At 32.4% G+C, this 27,704-nt stretch overlaps 1 protein-coding gene across 1 annotated transcript in view; it reads left to right on the top strand.

Annotated features, from left to right (window-relative positions):
• Positions 1-27,704, top strand: part of EYS (eyes shut homolog) — a 1,324,234-nt gene that overhangs the window by 89,281 nt on the left and 1,207,249 nt on the right. Inside the window, 4 exon segments of the mRNA XM_047769134.1 lie at positions 5,226-5,391; positions 14,211-14,343; positions 25,093-25,099; positions 25,455-25,621. Coding sequence (XP_047625090.1) covers positions 5,226-5,391; positions 14,211-14,343; positions 25,093-25,099; positions 25,455-25,621 — 473 coding nt within the window.

Below are 27,704 nucleotides of genomic sequence, written 5' to 3'. Positions count from 1 at the left end.
GGAATATCCAAGAGTTCCTGAGGTTTTTCTAGAAAAAATCAGTATAGATATGATGTTATAAGTAATTATTTAAAAACTTGACTTATAAAATATGTTTAAGAAAAAGATATCTTAAATTTGGGAAAACAAGTTTAACATTTAAGTTCCTGGCTGTAAAACCCGAAATCAGTGAAGACCATTATTCAAAGATCTTACTCATCTTTAAGGTAAATATATTCAGTTAGATATATACTTTTACGGATGGAAAATATATTTAACACAAATATTATATTTAAACATTTGGGCAAATAGCAAATAGCAACTACTGATAAGTTGATACAATATCACAAAATGCTAAAAAAATGCCCACTTGATTTTGTATTAAAATAGATGAATGATTGTTTTAATTAAGTTTTTTGCTACTTATACAGGTAAAAAGGATATAAATCACACTCAGATTGCTAAGGATATACTCTTCCTGGAATGCCATCATTATCAGAAATGTCTGACTATACCATGAAAAACAGCATCAATTAGAAAACTGAAAATGCTATAAAAAAGATATATTTTTATAGGAGTTGAGATATTGTTCTTTCTCCAGAAAAGGTGAAATTTAACTATAGTCAAAAAAAGGCATAGAGTAAATGTGCTATATTGAAAAATAAAACTGAAGCTGTTCAATAAATTAATTTATTATAAATAAATTGTTTTATTTAATATTATACCACTATTGCAAGAAGTTAACACTCAAAGTTTTAATAAGGAGATTGGAGTTCTACAGTCATTTGTTTGATCACAAGACAAATGACTTCTCTAGCCTATGAGAAAAAAAAATGAAGATATTCACTGAAAAATGTAAAGAATTTTAAGGTTATCGTAAATGGTAAATGTAATTATTTCTCTTCTCTCTAAGATGATCAAATTCATTTTTGAAATTTAATGGTATTTGACAGTCAATGACATAAAATATATGAAATTCAACAACTGAGTTTAGTACCATGGTAAAGGCTTTTTAGGCTGGCAGCTGAAAGTTAGTTTGAAGTGAAGGCAGTCAGGGAGTTCCTATCACGGCTCAGTGGTTAACAAACCCAAGGATTATCCATGAAGACATGGGTTTGATCTCTGTCCTAGTTCAGTGGGTTAAGGATCTGGCATTGCCATGAGCTGTGATTTCCCAGTGTATATAAAAGTTATAGGAGTTCCCACTGTAGCATAGTAGGTTAAGTTAAGTATCTGACATTGTTTCTGGGCAGTACAAGTTCAATCCCTAGCCTGGTACAGTGAGTTAAGGATCCAACATTACCACAGCTGTGGCATAGGTCATAGGTTGCAGCTATGGCTTGGACTCAAATTTACTGTTTCCTTATTGATGTTTTGTCTGGATCCCTTCATTGTTGACAATGTTAAAGTCTACAAGTATTATTCTATTGCTATTCATTTATCACTTTGTTTCTTTTTATATTTTCTTGATATATTTAGTTATCTTCATAATGGATTGACTTGTTGCATGATGACTGTCTTTGTAGATTATGTAATAGTGACTTAGTTTTTTGCTTAAAGTCTGTCTTATTTGATACTAGTGTAGCTACACTTACTTTCTTTTGGTTACCATTTGTTTAAAATATTTATTTTACTATCAATATGTGTGAGTCCTAAAAGTTAAATTGAGCCTTCTGTAGGCAGCATGTCATCAGATGTTTTCAAATGTTTTCCTGTGTGGATTCATCACTGCTTTTTCAAAATCACTAACTTTTTTAAACTAGGTAGAATAAGATATTTTCCAATAAATCAATTTTCAGTGATTTTTTTTAGTACTAACTCAAGAAGAATGAGTAAAAAAGAAATGATACTACAAGGAGGGAGTGTAACAAAAACAATAAATTTTCAGGTTCACAAGATTTTACACTTCTGATTTTTAGCGATAATATATCTTCGGTGTCAGCTAATTACGACTTGTACAAGTAATACTTCTATTGGAGAATAAAAAGACAAAAAATAAAGTAAAAGGATTTGAAATCTATGTACAGGTTTATGTCCTGACCTTATGAGAACTAAAGTATGTGATTTTTTTTTAAATCTCATAATTGTTGTATTTTTATGAAAATTATAGAACAGAATATAAAAGGATTTTCTCTATCAAGGCTGTTGAAAATTCACATGAAATGAATTAGATAATGCTTTTGTACTCATTAGAACAAAGGTAACCTGTATATGGCAAAATGATCTCTCGCTCTCTCTCTCTCACACACACACACACACACACACACACACACACACACACAGATATGGAGAGAGAGAGAGAAAGAGGAAGAAGAGAGGGATTTAGTATCCCTGCTATTAGTATCTTCATTTCATAAGAGAAAACAACATTTCTATATTTTTAACATAGTTCCTAAATCCTGGTGTAAATGCTTAAAATGATTATAAATGTAATCATCAGGAAATACAGATGTTGCAATGATAGGTATAAGCCATCATTTGGGGATACAGTTTCTTTGAAAGAGCGAAGTTTATGATACTTGATATAGCACAGGAAGAATATCTTTAAAAAAATCATTATCTTGCCTAAGAAATGTAGCTGTTAAAATAAATCAATATCTAGACTTGTCTTTAAATCCTCTTCATACTATCAATCAAAATTGGTTTCCCTTTATAAAAAATAAAAGCCTTGAGAAAGTATCAACAAAACTTTTTGCACATAATATGTTAAATCACTTGGTTAAGGCTATAAAACTCCTATGAATATGTATTTTATGTCAAACAAGTAAAAGTCACAAAACTTTGGTATTGCAAAATTTGCTCTCACTGATGTAACACATACTGACATGATACAAGAAATAGATTGCTTTTCTTTTTATGGACAATTTTCTTGATTCTCTTGCTTCTTTTTACTGTCATTGTGAAACTACTTCATGATGGTCTTAATTTCACTGTTTGCTTACTAAAATTATGCTTTCACAATCTTATTGAAGTTCAAAGTCAGTTCAAGTTTAGTTTTCTAATATGTGCCAATTAGCTCACTGTCAAGAGTAAGATAGATGTTCATTTTCAAATGAATGTTTGTGTATTCCCACCCCTAGCACCCCACTCAATTCCAAAAGAAAAAGTACAAATACTGAATTTTTTTTCTGGTTTTGATTGTTATTTATAAATGGAGCAGTTAAATACAAGATAGATTAATACTGCTAATTTCCACATATATTTTATTAGCAGTTTACAAACATCTATAGTTTACTGCAGTAAATGCAATACTAATTTTCTTACAGATATATGAGCTATATATTTTATAGGATTAGAGCCAATTTAATACAGTCGATAGAAATTTCATATTTGAAACAATCATCAGCAAATGAAATTAGTCTCACCTCTAGATGTGGAAAACTTTTGGTAAGTGTGTTAGGTAGGTTAGGCACTGTGGTAATTCCCTGCAAACATGCATATTTTCTCTCTCTCTCGCACACACACACAAACACACACACATTTCAGAGGCCTAAAGTGTAGATCATTTCTATCTTTCATCACATGCCAACTGCAACTCTGTTCCTCATACTCCTTCACTTCAGGAATAGTACTTTGAATATATAACCTGCTTAGGGCAGTCAGCCATCCCAGTTTGTCTAAGACTGACTGCCTTCACTGGAACCAAGAATTTCAAAGCTAAAAAGTAAAGTCTCAAGAAAACAAGTGAGTTGGTCACCCTAAATCCACTCTACAAATGCAAGTAAATCCATTTTCTAGGGTAAGGGGAGTCATATTTTTATGTCATGGATGAAGATTGAAACTTACAAATGTTGACATCTACTTCCAAACTACCACAGATCATTTAACGAGTATTTGTTATTTAATCCATGAAATCAATAGAAAATATTAAAATAAAGATTATTTTAAAGTATTACTCTAAGTATTAATTTGAGGGATTGAAACATCACATAGCTAAGTCACCATTTCTATACAAAATTTTTAATCTCCTTTGTCCAAATAAAATCGATGGAGAAAAATTAGTATTACCATGGCACCTGAGGTCACTGTGCATCTTTAGGTAACTTAACAATAGAGAGGACTATTAATTCTATTGGAAACTAACCTCCATGTAAAAGGGAGGTCACTTTAGAGCAGCTGAATTCACAAAGACACTGATCTTGTCATGCAAATGATTCTAAATCATTGAATTGTCTTTCTATTTAAGTTTATGAGAATTAATAAAATGGTGTTTTAGTGGGCAATGACTATTGCATTAGTCACCATGTCCATGTGAATTCAGAGTGACTAATTCTTCCAGTAATGGCATTTTCCAAATTCATACTAAAAAAAAAATCAATTTATTGAAAACCATCTTAATCGAACAAAGTAGCACCATGAAAAAAAATTTATAAATTCATGGTCAAATTAATAAATTTTCACAAAAATATTACTGAAGTGTTATCACTTGTTTAACACCCTCCACCCTATGACACCTATCCTCTGGGATATGGTTTTCCCAGTAAACCAGAAAGAATCCACCAAAATACAAACCCACCTCTTCTAATAACTAAGAAGAACTATCCTATATCATCAAGTTTTTTATTTTTACTTGGCTGATAGAAAGCTCAGGGCTACTTAGAGATTAAGTTTTAGTTTACTTACCTGAAAGCCTCCACTCTCCACTCTCTTTATTTTACTTTACTTATGTTCTACTCACCTGCTTTTGCTTAATTCTTTGTTGCTGTAGAATGTGTGTGTTAGTATGAACTCTCACATTAAACCTCTGTGCCAGGCCAGGGATTGAAATGTGCCCTGGTGCTGCAGAGACACCTCCAATTCTGTCGTAACACAGCAGGCACTCCTACCATAGTTATTTTTAATTTGTGGGAAAAAAAAAATATAGCCCAGCAAACAGAAGGTGAGGAACTATTGTGGATTAGGAATTGAAGTCAAAAGAATATCACATGGGTATCATGAACGTGAACATGAGGAAAGGAGAAGTGAAAGGAATAGAAGGCATAAGCAAATAATGATATGAAAGGGTGTTCTGCAGACTTTTTAAAATTGGTCATTTTATGCAACTTGGATCTGGCATTGCCGTGGCACTGGCATAGCCCAGTGGTTACAGCTCCAATTCGACTCCTAGCCTGAGAACCTCCAAATGACATGGGTTTGACCCTAAAAGGACAAAAAATATTAGTCATTTTAGAAATTAGCTGTGTATTTTATATACCAAAACATATCTCAATAAAGTATTTATCTTTTTTATTACTTCCTTTCTCTAGTATATATGCACTCCCGGGCACACAAGAAATTCGTGTTGGTTCGTGAAGAATGCTTGCTTCTTTCATCTATACCCTTGCTACTGTGGAGCCATCAGCCATAATATTTGTCAAGCTGAAGATGCTAGTCCTCCTCAGTTTAAATGTGTGTGGCGATTGGGACTTACAGGTACTCCAATTAATGCCTAAATCAGTTCAAAATTTACTAATTGAGTATTCATTTTTCAATACACAAAAGACATATTTCAAAACAAAATAAGGAAAAATGAATTTAATATTCTTATTCTCCAACATGTTCCTTAAATAGACATACATGTGCTTAACACCCACTACATCTCAGGAATTCTTCTGGGAACATGATCCATAATTATGAAGAAAACCAGTGTTATTCCCTACTCTCGTACATCTATTTCTTGGAGGGATTTATTGGGCAATGATAAATATGTAATAGTAAGTTGAAATAAAATGTAATAAATATGTAATTGTAAGTTGAAATAAAATGCTCTTTCAGAAAGAAACATCTTCCCATGCAAACTTATAGCCAAAGAACCTGTTTTAGAAAAAGATAAGAAAATATAGGCAATTGGAGAGTAAATTTATTACTGACTAGTGTTCTTGGCTTCCTTAAGCAATAGAAATTAATTGGGGCCCCTGCTGTAGCATGGGGTGAAAACAAGTAACAGGTTCCCTTGCTCACTCCCAAAGGAGTAGAGTTGGCTCCTTATAAGAGGTGAGGGTAGAGGTAGGTTTAGGGGTCTGGCCAGAGGGGTGACTTGGGTAGTCCGCCCACTCCCTTGAAGGAATCATGAGCAGGGATCATGAGCTTTTGCTCCTGACTTCTCAGAAGTGGAAGTTGGGCTTTTAGTCCTTTTGTATCTTGTTGTTCATAATTTTCCCCTTACATTTTTGTGATATTTTGTTGCTAGAAGGAGACATTTGTCCCAGTGCAAGCACTGCTGCGAAGGGTCCCAGGTCTCAAGGCCCAGCCTGCTTTAAGTTGAGAGGTCAGATAAGGTTTTTATGACAAAATGTAAGAGAGAGCATTCTAGATTGAGCAAAATTTATTTTAAAAATAACTTTGTTTCAAAGGGTATAAAGTTTCAGTTACTCAAGATGAATAAGATTTAGAAATCTGTACAATACAGGGCCAATATAGGACAATAATATGTTGTATATTTAAAATTTTGCTAAGAGGACATATATTACACTAAATAACCTTACCACAAAAGAATGGTGGAGTGATTTTTAGATTTTTTTAATATTTTATTTTATTTTATTTTATTTTATTTTATTTTATTTATTTTTTGTCTTTTTGCCTTTTCTAGGGCCACTACCACAGCATATGGAGGTTCCCAGGCTAGGGGTCTAATCAGAGCTGTAGCTGGCAGCTTATGACAGAGTCACAGCAAGGCAGGATCCAAGCCGTGTCTGCAACCTACACCACAGCTCATGGCAACACCGGATCCTTAACCCACTGAGCAAGGTCAGGGATCAAACTGCAACCTCATGGTTCCTAGTCGGGTTCAGTAACCACTGCACCACGATGGGAACTCCAGATTTTTTTTTTTATTTTAAAAGGAATAGAAAGAAAATCCTTACAGAGCTTGACACATTAAAAAAGAAAAAAGAAAAAAAAAGATCAGGAGGAGAAATAGAAGGGGAAAATATCATTTAGTCATAATCATAGTGTGAGGTCATGGAAGTTCCTATTTATGGATTGTATACAGAAAGCAAGTCATAGAGGAATCCTAGCTTTCTGGCTTTAACACTTGAAATAAAATAATTCCAAAACATATTTGATTAAATATTTAACTAATTGTTTTACACAACAGCTGTTTCTATTTCAAAATCTATTCTGATGAGCATAATTTTCTGTTTGATTACACTTTGAATGCTATTTGACTTGGTTCATGCAAATTGATCCACATTCTTGAAACTGCATGGTACTTCAATTAATTATTTTAAAGAATATTTCCTCTGTCAATGATATTTTGTCATTATAGTTTATCAACAATCAGCAAATTAGTGGATTTGATATGTCTATGTCTGTTCTCAACCAACAGCTTATTTTATGCAACCAACAGCAGCTGCACTTATAAGAGTACTATTACATTAAAACAGTGTTGAAGTAAACTAACAAATTAGCCTTTTAACAGAAGACATGGTAATTTATTTCATCATGCTCATAAGATGGTGTGCTGGAGAGTTAACAACCCCTAATGACAGAAATAGTTATCAGTTCATTAAGCAAATCACACTCAAGCACAGAAGTGATGGAAGAGAGCTATGGCTTGTTGATTATATCATGTTACTACAGAAAGGAATTTCAAAGGCTCTGATAGAATACCTACTATTTCACAAATCATACAGTCAAATCAAACATATAAGAACAATAAATAAAGCTAGAGAAGTTACCTGAACTATATGGTCTTCAGGACTATCTAGGGTTAGTGTTAGCTCAGTGGTTTTTAAACCTTGGCTTCATATTATAATCATCCAAGGAGATTTTAAAATATACTGCTGCTAGACTTCCACAAAGAACAATCATTGTAGTGAAATGGACACAAATGCTTTGACCTTGCAGACTGAGAAACACACTCAACTATTACCAGTCAAATCAGTTCATAGACCTCAGAACCTGCATCATTTTGTACTTGATTTTCCTTTGTCTCAAAGTAGGAATAATGCAGTGTATACATTCACTTAACTTTAAACATCCAAATTATTTGAAAACTAAAAATGGGTAAAGGGAACATATTCACGACAGCAAAATACAAAATACAGTTTTTAGAAAAAGTAGGGGATGTATAGGAAATCAAATTGCTAGTGGATAAATCATCTCTGAGCAAATGTAGTTATTTTATGAATGACAGTGGAATGACAAATATTTTCTAAGATAGGGGTAATATGAAGTTAAACTTGCTTATGGATAAATCAGCTTTTAGTAATTATTATTAAAGTAATGAAAGTGTATTTAGTCATTATCCTTTCATGAATCTAGGTTCAGAACTTAATGAACATAGCTTATTATCACAAAAATAACAATTATGTGCCTCTACATCTGAGAATTTAAATGACCTGGGATGTCCAAGTGAAATAAGTCAGTGTGATAAAATTTAATAGTCAAAATATTTAAGTAGGGCCACTAAGATTCTTTCAATGACAGTGCAGAGATTCAACAATGCAACTTCTTTCAGTAAAGTTTTAAAGACAAAATAGAATTTATGATATTTTTTTTTGTGTGTAATGGTATTATATATTTTATGTAATTCCTACTTTTTCTGATTGCTGATATTATTTTTTATTTTCTTAAAAATGTAATTGAAGAGGAACATTAAAATCAAGCTGATAAATTTGCATGGGGTGCATTAATTTCACCAGCAGTAAAATTATTTTAATTATGAGATTTTTCTCCCAACTAAATGAACTGTCTTATACGCCCAATCAATTCCTGCCAATATGATTGCTCTACAAAGAAGGGATGGTAATTAATTAGAAGAAGCCCCTTCAAGGACAATTGGTCTACAGTGCAGGACTTGAGAAAGAGCTGACATGCACTGTTTCTTTTCAATGTCATCATCTATGTTCATTATATGTATTATTAGGTTTGAGAAAAGGAGATATTGACAGAGTGGATAATGAGTTGTGAAGTGAAATAAGATAATATGAATCATGGTTAAGAAAAGATGAAATCATAGCAAAAAAAAGAGATAAGTTTACTTTGAATATATTTCTGTTTTAAAAGCTTGTGATCATCATTATTTAGTTAACTACATTTACTACTTGTCAGTGATCATACTTGCGACAGAAAATGTTTCAAGGCATTAATTATAATCAATTTATTTGTAGTTATTCTGTAATTTTACAATGATGATTTTGAGAGTAGAAAATTCTGTATATCTAAAGAAACCTTTGCCAAAAGTATTTTCTTACCATACTGCTCCACTTTCAAGTCTGCTTTTCTAAAATGCCCACTGTTTTGTCTATATCCATTTAGGACTTTAGGGCCTTATTTCAATATTTAAATAACAAGTCTGAATTTTGAAAATTAAATATGATTTAGTGCTTTTCACTTATATTACATAATATTTTCAAAATAGTTTTCAATAACAGAACTATATTATTTGATTAATATACTAAATTGAAATAAATGACATTTAAATTATTAAGTTAAATTAAATTATTAAGAAGCCTAAGATAAACTTAGCAAAAACTTGGAAGTGCTAAGGTGAGAAAACTTTAAACATTGCCACAGTATATTTATAAACACAAAATATGGAAAAAATATTCTAAAAGATATATATACCATGCTGATGGAGAGGAGACCTAACACACTCAATATTTCATATATCCAAATCTTATCTCCATAACATTTCAATGAAATAACAACAGTATTTTTATGTTTGCTTTGTTTCTCAAGGTCCATGTAGAAAACTAAATAGACAAAAAGTCAGGTATACTCTAAAAGACATGCTGTGTGGTTTGGTTGGATAGAGACAGCTGTGCCAAATATTAAAGCCTATTATAATGAGTTTCAATAATGAAAAGCATGGTACTGCTGCATTAATAAAATGTTGCATTGATAGTCAAAAATATGCAAAATGAAAGTCCAAGAATAAATCTCAAGACATGCAAAAAATTTATAACAGAATTTGCCATTTCAATCATTAGGATAAAGAGAGACTATTCAGTAGTTGATGAAAAACAGCTGCATAATCATCTGAAAAAAAAGTTTGATTTGTAGCTTAGAACATACTCTGGATTAAATTCATATCAAGAAAAGTTTTATATGTAAAAGTTGAAATGATAAAAAAAATCAGAAAATGTTGGAGAATTATTTCATAAATTTGGATAAGAAAGTCTTTTATGGCTACCAATCAAAATTTAGAAACTACAAAGGAAAAAATAGTAATTTGCATGAAAAGCAAAAATATCTATCTGTGAAAGACATCATAGAAGCAAAGGTCAATAGAAAACTATACATGACGCATAGAAAGTGTTCCTAATTATATGAGAAAGGGCTTAGCTTTGCTTATAATGAGAGCAAAGCACATTTTAAAAGCCTTGTAAATATAGAGGGGTTTTTTTCCTGTAAGTCTGGGGAAAATGTGAATTTGACAACTTGATGATTTTATCTATAGCTGGTGAAATATAAAAACATTATAACATCTGAGCAGAGCAGTCTGCAATATTTTCCAATGTTGTAAATGTCTACACTCTTTGACCTAGCTTTCTCATCACATGTGCTTACCATCCACATACAGAGTAATGAAGGTGCAAGATTATACGTGGTATCATTGGCTGTTTGAACAAAAGAATGAACCCAGATGTAAAAATAGCTGTGGAATACTCCCGGTACTGATTTGAAAATCTCTGAGACATGTGAGAAAGCAAAGAGGAAGACAGGCAATAATGTAAAATTGTGTATAAAATAGTCTACTTTCGGTTCTTTTTATTCTACTTGGGATTATTTCTCTGGAAGATGTTTTTAATGCTCTTTGTCTTAGTGTTCTGAAATTTCACTATGTTGAATCTTTTAAGGATTATTTTCTTTTTTAAAAAGTTGAGATATGATTAAAATATAATATTTTGTTAGTTTCAGGTATACTACATAATGGTTCTATATTTGTATGTAGGGTGAAATGATAGCCACAGAAAGTTTAGTTAATATTCACCACCACACAGCTACATTTTTTTTTTCTTGCAATGAGACTTTTTAAGATTTACTCTCTTAGCAATTTTCTTTTTTTTTTTCTATTGCTTTTTAGGGTGACACACACAGCATATGGAGATTCCCAGGCTAGTGGTCTAATCAGAGCTACAGCTGCCGGCCTACACCACAGCCACAGCAACGTAGGATTTGAGCCATGTCTGTAAACTACACCACAATTTACGGCAACGCTGGATTCTTTACCCACTGAGGGAGGCCAGGGATCGAACCCACAACCTCATGGTTCCTCGTTGGATTCATTTTCGCTGCGCCATGATGGGAACTCCTCCTAGCAATTTTCAAATGGACATTACAGTATTCTTAACTAAATAACATGCAGTACATTATATTCCCAGGAGTTACTTATTTTACAGTTGGAATTTTGTACCTCTTGGCTACCATACCTCATTCCACCCACTCCAATTATCTTTTCTGGCAACCACCAATCTATTCTCTGTATCTACGATTTCATTTTTTCTTTCCTTTTAGATCACACATGTAAGTGAAACTTTCCTGTATTTGTCTTTGTCTATCTGATGTATTTCACTTAGCATAATGCCCTCAATGTCCATACATGTTGTCGCAAATGGCAAGATTTCATTCTTTTTATAGCTGGGTTAGTATTCCATTATATGCATATAGTTTCCATTTGTTCTTTGTCCATTTGTCCACTGATGGACACTTAGGTTGCTTCCGAGTTTTGGCTATTTTAAATAATGGTGCAATGAACATAGAGGTGGAGATATCTTTTCAAGTTAGTGTTTTGTTTGCCTCAGTTATCCAGAAGAATTATTGGATTATATGGTAGTTTCATTATTACCATATAATCCAGAAGAATTACTGGATTATATGGTAATTTCATTTTTAAAAATTTTGGTGGAACTGCTATACTGTTAAATTAAATGTCTCAAAACTAGAGTTGATTTTTTATTTTATCATATTAGTAATTTTTTAGAGCATTTTCATTTGTCTAAGTGGTACATTTACATGACATTCTGTTGTTTATATAGATAAAATCACTTTTCCTATATTCTAAGGATATTACAGTTTTGATTTTTAAATTGTTCTTCTGTTCCATTCAGTACCTCAATTTTCTGTAAGTTTAAGGATGGTTTATTCTTTCTCATTTGGAATCTGTTAATATAGGGTGACCATAATTAATGGTAAAGACCTAAGAAAATGTATTGAAAATACATAGTCTAATATCCAATTCTCCCAAACACTGAATAAAGAGTTAAAAATAATACTAACTCCTCCAGAAAATAAAGAGGAACACTTACCAATTGTACCAGGTTGGCACAACCATATTATAGTGACTCTCTCTCAGCACAATGAAGATGTGATTATTATTGACAACTTGAAATTTACTTCTTTCTTGTGCCTGATCTCCTAATAATCCTATCCATTGATTATTTTATTACTAATGTAGTAATAATTTTCTGTAATCTTAAAACTGTAAGCAGTCAAGTTACATAAGTAGGTTCAAAATTTTTGAAACACTCTGCATGGCTTCTTAGTTCTTTTTTTAGATTTTTTTCATTTTTTATTTTTTCCCTCAGAGTGACAAATGAGATTTCTAAATGAGGTTTGCACACAGAAGTTATATTTCAGCTTGTGAACCCTCTCTATTTAAAAATTCAGTTGTAGGAGTTCCTGTCGTGGCTCAGCGGTAATGAATCTGACAATAACCATGAGGAAGCGGGTTCAATCCCTGGCCTTGCTCAGTGGGTTAAGGATCCGGCCTTGCCGTTAGCTATGGTGCAGGTCGCAGACTCAGCTTGGATCCTGCATTGCTGTGGCTGTGGTGTAGACTGACAGCTGTAGCTCTGATTTGACCCCTAGGCTGGAAATGCCATATGCCCCAGGTGTGGCCCTAAAAAGCCAAAAAATTATATAGCTTAGATAATATTTTCCAGGAAGTCATGTCTCACAATCTATAGGTTTGTAAACTATAAGCAAATCTAAAATAAGGCTAGACATTTTTGTGGGTAAATATTATATTTCTGAGAAATGTTATGGTCTCATTACTAGGAGTGTTACATTCACAATGAGATTGTATCAAGTCCCCCATGTTCTTTTGTTACCTGGAAATGTCATATCCACTAAAGAAAGATAACAAATACTCAGCTAAATTAGTTCCTTTCTCCCCCTAATTTTAGACTCTCCATTTGTTTCTCTCTTTTTTTTTTAGATTTCAAATCTCTCATTCCATAATTTCCTATTTACCAGTTATATCATCTTTTCCTATAAATACTTTAACATATTTACATAGATATTTTACAGTCTTTGTATGATAATTCAAAGCCAGAACCATCTGTATGTCTTGTGAACCCTCTCTATTTAAAAATTCAGTTTTAACTAAATTTCTTCCTGAATATAGGTCACATTATTTTGCTTTTTTGCAATTTCATTGTTTATTAAATCACAGATATTATATTTATCATCAGGATGTGAAGTAGCTACATTATATATATATAAATGTGTGTGTGTGTGTGTGTGTATGAATGTGTTTACCTATATCACACACACACACACACACACATTCACACACCCTTCCTTTCTTCCTTTTTGTTAGGAGACTAGGATGAGATGCTAACCATTTTTCTTTTATAAATATTTTAATGACTTTTGGGCCCAAATTTCTTTTGAAACTGTACCCTATGCTACTACAATATACAAAGAATAAACATGTTTTTATATAAAATGTATTATGTCTCTCATTATTACATTATTTTTATGATTAGTCATTGGAAATTTACTTAGCATTTGATTTTTTTTTTCCCTTTTAGGGCTGCACCCACAGCATATGGAGGTTCCAAGCCTAGGGGTCTAATCAGAGCTACAGCTGCCAGCCTATATCACAGCAACATCAGATCAAGTCGTATCTGTGACCTATTCCACGGCTCACAGCAACACTGGATCTTTAACCCAGTGAGTGAGGCCAGGGATCAAACCCGCAACCCAATGGTTCCTAGTTGGATTCATTTCTGCTGCACTGTGACAGGAACTCCAGCATTTGATTATTTTTAAAATGCATTAACATGGAAGCTGTGACTTCTTCTGTTGCTCTATTTCTTATTCCATTTTTAAAATGAGAGGGCTGGATCTTATTCTGCTTTAGGTCTCTCAAATCTAACATTCTGTAAATGTAGAAGCTTATTTTGTGGTAGATATGGTCAAATTGATGTTATCAAGTAATGAGATGACTGCCTTTAATAATTCAATGTGAATGTAAGTTTGTGAAAGTTTATTTAATGTTTCATCTCTTTTTTTTAAAGGATCTGAAGGTCAAAAATGTGAAGTGTTTACTGGTGATTACTTTTTTCTCATTGCCAATTGCACTAAAGACACAGTCTGTGTGAACCAACCTGAAGCCCTTGGTCATGTATGTTGGTTCTTACATGAGGTAAGGTACATCTATGCTATAGTTTTTTATTGCGTCTTTTAACTTATAATTGTCATTTTGAAGAAAGCTAGAAATATTAAAGTTTCAGATTTAGCATTCAAGATGTGCATAGCTTAAATAGTACCTCATAAAGAAATTCTCATCAATACATTTAAGAAATCTTTTTTACTTTTACTATTTATAATATAGAGACATAACAGTGTTTTAAGAATCATTCCATACCTAGTTTTCTGTGGTCTATTCATGTTATAATTTCTGACTAATTAAATCTATCAAACACAGTTGTGATAATGTGACATTTTTTGTTTAAAGATCAGAAGAAAACTCCCATTGTCTTTGGACTATAGTTGTTGTTGTTGTTTTTAGGGCCACTTCTGCAGCATAAGGAAGTTACCAGGCTAAGGGTCAAATCAGAGCTACAGCAGCCAGCCTACACCACAGCTGCATGAGTGCAAGATCAGAGCTGCATCTGCAAACTACACCACAGTTCATAGCAACATCGTATCCTTAACCTAGTGAGAGAGGCCAGGGATTGAACCTGCATCCTCATGGATACTAGTCAGGTTTGTTTCTGCTGAGCCAAAAAGAGAACTCCTGGGATATAGTTTAATCTATGGAAAAATTCTAATCTTTGGTCAGTTTTACCACTAACAACTGTGGAGCCTAAGGCAAGAGCACAGAGCTGCCCTCTTGTTTTACCATCTCACTTCTACTTTGTACAAATTAGGATAATATTTTCAAACAAATAACTATATGAAATGAAAATTTTCCGCTCTTAATTTTAAATAGATAATGGACATTTTGTCAAAATGACTAAGGAATTTTCCAAAAAGATTGTAGAGTTAACCTAACATGTGTAACCTTTCTTCTCTGGAAACAACCTAATTTGGTCATTTTATAGAAACAAACACCAAATTTTCATTTTATGTCTGATGTATCAGCCATACAAAATTTTAAGTAAAGATTCATAAGCTGTTTTCATTCTGTATAAATCCATTAACATTGGGCCAACTTTATAAAAATAATGCAAATTCCTCTGTACTTAAAATACACCCAACTGGAGAGGCATTGCAAATGGAGGTAAATAAACTTCGAACTCCTCAGGCCTTTTGATTTCAAGTACATCTTCATCATATATCTTTTATTATATTTTTTAACTTCATAAACATATATATCAAAACTTATATACATTTCTACATATGTATTTAGCTAATTGCAGATACACAACTATCTGTATAGATTATTAGTTTTTATCCTTATGCTACTTTTAACTTTTTCAGCATATTAATAAATAACATATATTATATTAAATTTACTAATTAGGAAACAAAGCAAATCACTGATTATCATATATATATGTTTATTACCCATTTTAATAAAGTAATTAACATTTGCTTTGTACACAAGAGAAAGCACAAAGACAGCAATCCAATAATTTGTAGTTGTTTTATTTTTTCATGATCACACAGTATGTATCACTTTAACAACTTTTTTTGTTAAACAAAATAAACATAAATATAGCAATATAAACATAAATATACATCACTAATGACATCCGCACATCTTAATTTCCATGCTATAAGAAACAGGGTAATTTAAAACTGTATTTAGAGACTAGTATTTGTGTATTTTTCTTACTTAAAAATGTTTAGATCCCAAAAGGGTAATGAATTCAATTTACTATCAGTGTAAATTCAATTTACTATCAGTGAATTTCAATTTACTATCAGTGTAAGTTCTTCAAAATTTGGAAATTATAATTTACAGTATCATATTGTTCTTATAATTTGTAGTTTCATCAACAAAACTTTCTGGTACATCAATGTAGTAAAGTCAGTGAACATGAACAAGATTGACCACTTTAAATTATGTTTTTTTTAATTTTTTAAATGAAATTCCAATTATTTCAAATTCATAGTTTTATAATTATAAACAATCTGAGGAAACAATAATAGAACTATTTTTAAATTTAAATTGCTCTGATTTGCCTGGAGAGTCATTTATTTATTGGGAAATTATATAAGATCATTTTAATATAAGTAAGTATCGATGTTCATATATTTGAAAATTTAAGACTTCTGAGCTTATGCCAAAACTCTAAAGGCCTAGTGTTCTTTTCACCTGAAAGAATAAATCACCTGCACGCACAGGCACACTTTTTCTGCTTTATTACATTTTGACAAAGGGGAAACATACAAATAAAACACTGTTAATAATTTTCTTTTTCCTTGTACTCTTGACTATGTGAACAATAGTCCTAGAATGTACATATAATGATTGAAAATTATTTAGGCTCAATTAATTTAACAATTTCCTAAGCAAGATAGAAATGAAGAAATAATGAAAACGAAGAAATGAAGGAAAGGTAGTTGAAGGAGAGAGCTAGCTTTAAGAGGATACAATGATTGTTAAAGGTTAATTATTTTCTCTCTCCAAAGAGCTGTAGAAACTTAAATGAAGAAGACTCATTTTCACACATATGCAGACACACATACACGCACACATTTTTATTGGGAATAGTTTAAACAATAAGTCACATCCTTGACAATTTCATAGAAACATATAATTAAAAATCTAGTGCTTATTAATCCCAGAAGTACGAAGATGAAAAAGGAGTTCTTGTGCGCTGAACAGAGTCCTCGCTCTATTAGACACCGGAGAGAAGCAACCCCTTGAGGGTTTTTCTCTTTTTGTTCTAATGTATCTGTCAAGTGAACAATCTTGTTCATGTCAAAATTTCCCTAGAGTGGCCACTGCAATTTCAGGTTGTCCTTTGAGAAATAACAACAATTAGAGAATGTCCATGACTTACATCAGAAAGAGAAGTGTGTGTGTCAAAGCCTAAGATACCAAGAGGACCCCTGAAAACACATCAGGCATTTGTGAATCTGCCAGAGCAACTGGTCCCAGCTGAGGGCCAACAAAAGTGTTCACAATATTTTGCAAAGGTGATACAAGGAAAATTTTGTTCAGGAATGTAGACTCTGTGACAATCTGAATTCATTACTCCTTTAGTTATCAGAATGATGATGTTACAGGACCTAAATATCCTCTTACAGATTCCCCAGATTAAGTGATGTTGACAGAAGGATTCTTCTCTTTAGATGCATTGGCGCCCATAATTAAAGCATTCCTAATATGTACTTGCATGTTCTTATGTTACTGTAGCAGGTGGAGGGAAGAAAATCCAGTGGTCTCAGAGTAGGGCACTTTTTGCAGTTGAGGGTCCTGAACTTTGATTCTTTGTGTATTTTAATTGGATATTTGCAGAGTTTTGCATTTGTTTAATATTAACCCTCCAAAGATCACCAGACAATTTTGTTGATGAAGTAAAACTAATCCTTTTAGATTTACTGTACTAAGGGAAACAACACCTTAATATAATTTTACTAGTGTCTCAGTAGAAGTTATTGGAGGATATTTAAATGTTTTAGAACCTTGGTTGTGTTGTGGGGGGGGAATAAGAGGAAAGGATTGGCCAAGTTTATGAATAAAGCTTTGTATTGGTGGACACAAAGTGAGGATAATCTGCATTAGGATCAAAAGAATGTCTTTCTCAGAGTTCCCGTCGTGGCTCAGCAGTTAACGAAATCTGACTGGCATCCATGAGGACGCAGGTTCAATCCCTGGCCTTGCTCTGTGGGTTAAGGATCCAGCATTGCTATGAGCTGTGGTGGGTTGGTCACAGGCAAGGTTTGGATCCTGCATTGGAGTGGCTGGGAACCTCCATATGCTGCAGGTGGAACCCTAAAAAGCAAAAAAAAAAAAAAAAAAAGAATGTCTTTCTCAAGGTCCTGGAGTCATCTCTTTTATAAGTTAACATCAAGGAGATCTCACCCCTATTTCCTAGTCCCATTGGAAGAGAAAGAACCTAACTTCAGTATTTTTACTTAGAAAACACAGAAGGCTTACTTACAAAGCAAAACTCTTGCAAGTTCAGCAATAACTCAGTGTACACCACACACTTCACTGGTCAGTCCACACCTAATTTCCTTCAGTACTTTTCTACTAGCTCATGCTTGTATGTAAAAACACACCTATGTATTCTTTTTAGCAAAATTGACTTTCATCTCTTCCCTTCATTGCAACTGCCTTGAATAAAGTCTTTCTTACTCATTTAACTTTGTCCACTGAAACTTTTACTTTGACTAATACTTTTCTAGGAGTCCAAGTTTCTACATATCATGATTAAAAGAAAGTCACTCAGTCTTATTTCTGAAGTCCCTTTACATATATGTTTAAATAACAAGGGCCCCAAATGGTAAAACACAGGCCATATATTAGGCCTTAGAGAGTGTCTCCCAATAAAATCCCCTTGCCAACTGACTTTATTGTTATTTTGGAAATAACAAAATTATAGAAAAAAAGGCCATATATTAGGCCTTAGAGAGTGTCCCCCAATAAAATCCCCTTGCCAACTGACTTTATTGTTATTTTGTAAATAACAAAATTATAGAAAAAAAGAAGATATTCCATGAAATGATAGTCATGATTATTGAAAGTGTTTACTTGCATACACAAAACATTTTTCAAAATTATGTTGTAAGTGTTATACACAAGCTTCTATCTAGCAGAAGTCAAATTTGTGTAATGATATATAGTTATATACATGCATCAATAAATAATGAATTTCCAGAAAGATAGTTTTGGTTTCCCTCTATTCTACTTTAAAAGAAAAGATCATCCGCTCTCCAGATTTGACCTTATTACATTTCTTCATCAATAAACATTTTATTATTAAGAAAAAAATAAAATATAATTCCATTTTGTATATTTATTAATTTTGGCATTTAAAAAACTGACACAGGCTAATAATTGATTATTGATATAATCAATTATAAATATTTGCTATATAAGTTAATTATAATTATATCATATGTATTATAATTTTTAATATAACATTAATTATTATTAGCATTACAGATAACCACTGAATATTCCAGAGTAATTTATATTTATAGTTAAAGCTTTTACTCTAATTGTAGACATATATGAGTAGATCTCAATCTCATTATTTGATCAAAGAGCTCATTGAAAATCTGATGAAAGCTAAAATCAGCTCCTTCTCTATATCTTAGGTACACAAAAGCACACCGTTTTCAATAAAATTTCAAAGACTTAATGGAATTCTTTTAAGTAGATTTTTTTAATACTCTATAGATTCAAAAACTGAGAAATATGGTCCTGGACTTTTTTTTTTTTTTTTTGTCTTTTCTAGGGTCACTCCCACGGCATATGGAGGTTCCCAGGCTAGGGGTGTAATCGGAGCTGTAGCCGCCGGCCTACACCAGATCCACAGCAACACCAGATCCAAGCCGTGTCTGCAACCTACACCACAGCTCACAGCAACACCCGATCCTTAACCCACTGAGCAAGACCAGGGATCGAACCTGCAACCTCATTGTTCCTAGTCGGATTCATTAACCACTGAGCCACGACAGGAACTCCTGGTCCTGGACTTTTATTGGTAGGGAGTGTTTTTATGACATATTCAATTTCATTTCTAGTGATTATTCTGTTCAGTTGATCTATTTTTTCTTGATTCAATAAAAGTCCAGGACCAGATGGCTTCACAGGTGAATTCTACCAAACATACAAAGAGGAGCTTATACCCATCCTCCTTAAACTTTTTCAAATTGTTGAAGAAGGAACACTCCCAAAGATATTCTATGATTCCACCATCATCCTAATTCTGAAACCAGAGAATGAAACCACCAAAAAAGAAAACTATAGGCCAATATCTTTGATGAATATAGACACAAAAATTCTCAACAAAATTTTAGCCATCCAAATCCAACAACATATCAAAAAGATCATACACTACGACCAGGTGGGATTCATCCCAGGTGCACAAGGATGGCTCTACATATGCAAATCAATCAAAGTCATACACCACATTAACAAAAGAAAGTCAAAAACCAAATGATCATCTCAATAGATGCAGAGGAAGCATTTGACAAAATTCAACATACCTTCATGATAAAAACTCTTAACCAAAGTGGGTATAGAAGGAACATATCTTAACATATTTAAAGCTGTTTATGACAAACCCATAGCAAATATAATACTCAATGGAGACAAACTGAAAGCCTTCCCACTAAAATCTGGAATAAGACAAGGATGTCCACCCCCACCACTGTTATTCAACACAGTACTGGAAGTCCTAGCCACAGGAATTAGACAAACAAAAGAAATAAAAGGCATCCAAATAGGAAGAGAAGAGATAAAACTGTCACTGTATGCAGACGACATGATACTATAGATAGAAAACCCTAAGGACTCAACCCAAAAACTACTTGAACTGATCAACCAATTCAGCACAGTAGCAGGATATAAGATTAATATTCAGAAATCAGTCACGTTTCTGTATACTAACAATGAAATATTAGAAAAGGAATACAAAAATACAATACCTTTTAAAATTGCACCCCCAAAAAGCAAAAACATTAATCAAGGAAATTAAAGAAGATGTAAAGAAATGGAAAGATATTCCATGCTCCTGGATTGGGAAAATTAATACTGTAAAAATGGCTATACTACCCAAAGTGATCTACAGATTCAATGCCATGCCTGTCAAATTACCCATGACATTTTTCACACAACTAGAAAAAACTATCCAAAAATTTATATGGAACCGCAAAACACCCACAATTGCCAAAGCAATTCTGAAGAACAAAAACCAAGCAGGAGGCACAACTCTCCCAGACTTCAGGCACTATTACAAAGCCACAGTCATCAAGACAGTGTGGTACTGGTACCAAAACAGACATACAGACCAATGAAACAGAATAGAGAATGCAGAAATAAACCCTGACACCTATGGTCAATTAATCTTTGACAAGGGAGGCAAGAACATAAAATGGGAAAAAGAAAGTCTATTCAGAAAGAATTACTGGGAAACCTGGACAGCTGCATGCAAATCAATGAAACTAGAATGCACCCTCACATCATGTACAAAAATAAACTCAATGACTGAAAGACCCAAATATAAGACAAGAAACCATCAAACTCCTGGAAGAAAACATAGGCAAAACATTCTCTGACATCAACCTTATGAACATTTTCTCAGGTCAGTCTCCCAAAGCAGCAGAAATAAGACCAAAAATAAACCAATGGGACCTCATCAAACTGACAAGCTTTTGCACAGCAAAGGAAACCAAAAAGAAAACAAAAAGACAACTTACAGAATGGGAGAAAATCATTTCAAGTGATCCAATTGACAAGGGCTTAACCTCTAGAATATACAAGCAACTTGTGCAACTCAACAGCAAAAAAAACCAACAATCCAATGCAAAAATGGGTGAAAGACCTGAATAGACAATTCTCCAAGGAAGACATACAGATGGCCAAGAAGCACATGAAAAAATGCTCAACATCCCTGATTATTAGAGAAATGAAAATCAAACCTACCATGAGATACCACCTCACCCCAGTCAGAATGGCCATCATTAAGAAGTCCACAAATAACAAATGCTGGAGGGGGTGTGGAGAAAAGGGAACCCTCCTGCACTCTTGATGGGAATGTAAGCTGGTACAACCACTATGGAGATCAGTATGGAGGTAGCTTAGAAACGTATACATAGAACTATCATATGACCCAGCAATCCTACTCTTGGCCATAATTCCAGAGAAATCTTTGCTTAAAAAAGACACATGCTCTCGTATGTTCATTGCAGTGCTATTCACAATAGCCAAGACATGGAAACAGCCCAAATGTCCATTGACAGACGATTGGATTAGGAAGATGTGGTGTGTATATCCACAATGGATATATACACCATGTACTCAGCCATACAAAAGAACCAGATAATGCCTTTTGCAGCAACATGGATGGAACTAAAGATTTTCATACTGAGTGAAGTAAGTCACAGAGAGAAAGACAAATACCATATGATATCACTTCTATCTGGAATCTAAAATAAGGCACAAAGGAGCCTTTCCAAGGAAAAGAAAATCATGGACGTGGAGAATAGACTTGTGGTTGCCAAGGGGGAGGGGGAGGGAGTGGGGTGGACTGGGGAGCTTGGGGTTAACTGATGCACCCACTACTGCCTTTGGAATGGATTAGCAATGAGATCCTGCTGTGTAGCACTGACAACTGTGTCTAGTCACTTTTGATGGAGCATGATAATGTGTGAAAATAGAATGTGTATATGTATGTATAACTGGGTCACCATGCTGTACAGTAGAAAAAAAATTGTATTGAGGAAATAACTATTAAAAAATAACAATAACAAAAAATAAAAAATAAATTAAAAAACTGAGAAATCTTTTCCCTGGATGTGCAAGATTAATTCAACTTTTTGCATATCTACTGATATATTTATTGTCATAAGTTTTTCTGGAAAACCTTTTCTTAGGTCTAAATTTAAATATACAAAACTAGAACTCTAGCAGAAGGCTACATTATATGATTAGATTGAAAAAAAAAAACCTCTTAAGATAGCAAGTTTAATGTTTCTTAGTGCCATTAACTACTTGCAATGATTTTTAGATTTAGTAAATAACCTATAAGCTTCAATAAAGAGTTCACCATTTTCAACATACAATGAAAGAATTTTAACAAAGCTTTAAATGCAGTTTAGGTGTTCATATCACAATCTTTAGACAAAGGCTAGTGTGGTTTTTGGTACATAGTTTTAAGGAATATCCATTAGACAAGCTTTCATTTGGTTCTTTCAGATTTTCTTAAATCTCAGAAACAACTATTTTAAAAATAAAGCAAAAAGGAAAGCATATAATTATAGGAAATAATAATTTTCCATAGTCTGAATTCTGTAATATTACCCTTTGTTGTTAAAACATTTTTTGCAAGATTTTCTTATGTATCAGTGACCTTGATTTCTAGTAACTAAAAACACAATGATTCTTTAGCGTATGATATTTCTGTCTCCATCATAAAAGAACAAATTATTCATACTTTTGTATTTTTCAGTAAAATAAAAAATTAAGCATACTTGAAACCTCGCAGATTCTAGACTCTGAGTGTGATCAGCGGGTAATATCTAATTTTTCCCTGGTGTTGTTTAGAAATACCCCAGATTATACTGAAAATATACAAAAACAAAGCTCTGAATTACCCAGTACCCTGGGACCATTGCTCTTTTCTGAAGTTTTCACAGGTAAAATCATCTGTGTACTCCTTTGCAAAACAAACTGGAAAGATGGGGCAGCTGCTACAAGACGGGCAGTGAGTACCTGAACTGCTGTCACAGAAACATCTAAAGTGCATGCAAAAGGACATCAATGATATTGTCTTAACAGATTTTAAACATCTTATACCAAGAGATCAATAGAAAATATCAGGTGCATGGGCACAGAACACAAAGCAGAATTAGATTTTAGAATAAGACTAGTTAAATTATTTTGCTTTTAGAATTAAAACAAATCAGCCAAGCGGACTTCCAAGGTAAATGGGATAATGGGAGGAGGTAATGGAAACTTTGAACATAAATCCAAATTTTCCAGTACAACCTCTATAAGACAGTTCAGTCATCAAGGAGAAAAAAACAAAACCATCAATCACTGATGTTTATATATATGTTACTTATGAGTAATAGACGTTTTAGTGTTTTGTATTTTCTAGTTGTTTTGAAAGTTGAAAATTTACATTTTTTAATATAGCATACTAGAAGAATTGGCAAAACTTGAATAAAATTTGTTATAGTGTATTACAATCATAATTAATTTTTTAACACTGACATTTTACTGAAGTAATGAAAGAGCATACCCTTGTTTTTATAAAAATACATGTAAAAGTAATTGAGGACAAAATGTAATACAATAACAAATTTCAGAAAAAAATTAATAACATTATTAAGTACATACAGATACATATAAACATATATTACATATATCTGTACATATACATAGATATACATGAAGGGAGAGAATAATAAAATAGTGTCATAAAATGCTAATATCTGGTGTTTTTATGTGAGATCTTATTTAACTTTGCAAGCCAATTATAACAATTTTTCCTTAATTTAAGTAGCTTACAACAAATACACTCTGTATATAGAAAATTATTACACACTCAAACAGTAAAGAATAAAGTTTTTTTCTGGATTACAAACACATAGACATACCGACATGGACTGGGAAAACGTATAAGACCAATTATAACATTTTAGCCATTGGCTAAGGGCAAATAGCATTTGAAAAAAATCCTCATCTGTCTATGTTCTCCTTCCTAGTGGATTTAAAGTTCTTGACTAATTTAAGCTCCAAATAGAAAGATTCTCAGCTGACTCTTACCCAAAAAGACTAAATCTCTATAAATCATTAAGGTATCATTAAAGGATCAGGCAACAAAATGAAATTTCTAATTTTGTTGTCAGTGATAGGAAATAACATATTGGCTATTAAATAAAATAAAATAACATCGAAGTAATCAGAGGAAAATGAAAAAACTGTTATCAAAGTTCTATTGCTGTTTTGAATTCTCTTCTGAGAGCTAGGCAATGATAAGCCTGGGTTAAGTTGTCCACCAAAATTGCACTTCTCTGGTAACAAAGTTTGTCCAGTTCTTTCAGGTAAATCCATTGGGCATGTCTGTGGACCGTCTCCAAAAATAGTTAAAATGATAATTTAAAAATATATTATTATGATTTCCATGCAAATATAAAATAAACAAGTGTTAAAAAATTACTTAAGTTTTCATAAGGAATGTAGTAAAATATTAGGGACAGTTCAAAGGCAAATCCAAATAATTCACTCAAGGAGAAAAGGCTATTTAGTGATTAAGTAAAAAGTAAACAGGTTTTCCACGGATCTTCTTTTCAATATAATGCTATTTCCATCATATCAGGTAGCAAAAACCACACTAGAAATTATGTCTATTAAAAACTGACTAAATTTTGAAAAACATTTTATAGTGGATGCTGATCTAGTTAGCTCTTTACCATTTATATATTTCTGTCATAATTTGAGAATGAAATGAATTTGACTGTAAGAATAATTTTGATGTAACTCAAAACTGAATTCATTTTATCCTTGCTAAAAGAACACATGAATTTAATACATAAGGGGAAATAATAAATTCGAACTTTGAAATTATTGTAATATTATAGTATATGATGGACATTTACAACATTCTTATTTCTTATTTGTGTAGATGTCTGTAAATGGATGCAGATGTTTGACTGAAGAAAACAATAAGAGATATCAGTGCCTATGTATTCCCACATGGCTTTGCAAAATGTATCTGGAAAATACAACTGACTATGAAGAAAACAGATGTCAACAAGAAGATAATTATGAAGATGAAATTAATATACCCAGGTATTTATGCATCATTTGAGCAAAGACTATCAGCTATTTGTCAAAATGTTATCATTGTATTGATAAGCCATAAATAAAATATTTATAATATTTAATCACTATTATTTTTTTAAATGGTTAGGATTGATTCATCAAACATGCATATATAGTTATTACCATTAAATAATACATATTGTGTATTAAAAATAACAATAGCACACAAAAAAGGGTGAGAGAGAATAGGGTCATACAGAAATATCTTTTAGATCACATTAAAATTAAGTTAGTATCTGTGGGATATTAAATATGTGATAGAACCTGACATGTTAAGATATATATGGCAATCCTTGGATCAGCTATTAAGAAAATAACTCAAATAATACATTAGAAATAGCATTACAGGTACTAAATATTCATAAAAAGAAATAGTATCAGAATAGAGGTATAAAAAAAGACATGGGACATATGCAAAACAAAAAGGATAATGGCAGACATGAATCAAGCTATATAAATGTAATATTACAATCAAATGGATTAAAAAGGCAGTGATTTTCAGGCTACATAATTTCTAGATATGTACAAGTGTATACTGTCTAAAGGAGACACACTCTACATTTAAATGTACAAACAGACTGAAAGAAAAGTTTGAGAAAAATATATTGGAAAAAGAAAAGCTGGCTACTAGAGTAAATGAACATTTTATTAAAAAAGAGGCAATCCATAAGATATAGCAGTTATAAACAAACATGAAAACAGAGACTCCAAATATATGAAATAAAAAATGGCAGAATTGAAGGGAGACATGGCCAATCCAACAAAAAGTAGTTGGATACTCCACTTCCTCACTTTAAGTAGTGTATATAACACTTGGGAGTATTCCATCAAGTTTATAGAAAATTTGAACAGTACTATAAATCTGGTAGAACTAGCAGGTGCACACTCCACTCAAACAACAGCAGAATAACATTCTCCTCAATGCACGTAGAACATTTTCCAAGACAGATCACATACTAATGTAAGCTGCAAAATATTTAAAATGATTGAAATAATAAAAAGTATGTTTTTTTGACCACAATGAAATTAGATTAGGAATTAAAAGTAATAAGCAATTTGATAAATTCACAAGTATGTGAAAATCAACATAATCCACATAAATCAATCAAAATCAAATCATAATGGAAATAAGAAAATCATTTGAAATTAATTAACAAAAACTCATGTGATATAATGATGCAGTGCTTAGGATAAAAGTAAATCCCTATGTTAAAAAAGAAGGATGATCTCAATCAATAGCCTAAAGTTCCACTTTAGTATAATGGAAAGGAAGAAAATTAAATTTAATGAAAAGTAAAGGAAGGAAGTCATCCTAAACTGTAGAGTGAAGTGAATTCTATAGTAAACAATAGAGAATATCAGCAAAACCAATGTCTGTCCTTTGAAATGATTAACAGAATGAATAAACCTTACTAAGACAGAGAGAACAATCAAATTACTAAAATTAAGAATGAGGAATAGGAGCTCTTTTGTGGGGCAGTGCGTTAAGTATCTGGTGGTGTTACTACAATGGCCCAGGTTGCTTCTGTGGTGTGGGTTTGATCCTTGGCCTGGGAATTTCCAATCCACAGGCACAGAAAAAAAGTGAATGAAGAAGAGAGCAATATTACTGAAGTTACAGAAAAAAAAAAAAGACTTTAATGAAATTTTATGAACAACTATATATCCATAAATCTAGCTAACTATGATGATGAAATAGAGACAGTCCTACAAAAACATAAACTACTGAAACTGACTCCAGAAGAAACAGAATATCCAAGTAGATATTTTACAAGTGAAAATGTTGAATTAATTCAGTGAACAAATAAAAAATTCACACTAGGAAATATTGAGGACTAAACAGCTTCATTTGGGGAATACTAGAAACGTGTACAACATGATTGATAGAAAATTTTCACAAATGCTTCTAAAAGTAATGAGGAGGGAACATAGTACTTTGTTGGAGAGATAATACTTTTTATCCAGTAGTATCAATAGTATAACCAAAAAGAAAGATTAATAGAAAATACTGGTGTTGGTGAGGATTTGGAGAAATATGAGCCTTCATATA

The sequence above is a fragment of the Phacochoerus africanus genome, chromosome 2, assembly GCF_016906955.1.
Source record: "Phacochoerus africanus isolate WHEZ1 chromosome 2, ROS_Pafr_v1, whole genome shotgun sequence".
In the NCBI taxonomy this organism is placed as follows: Eukaryota; Metazoa; Chordata; class Mammalia; order Artiodactyla; family Suidae; genus Phacochoerus; species Phacochoerus africanus.
This window is presented reverse-complemented; position numbering and strand designations above follow the sequence as displayed.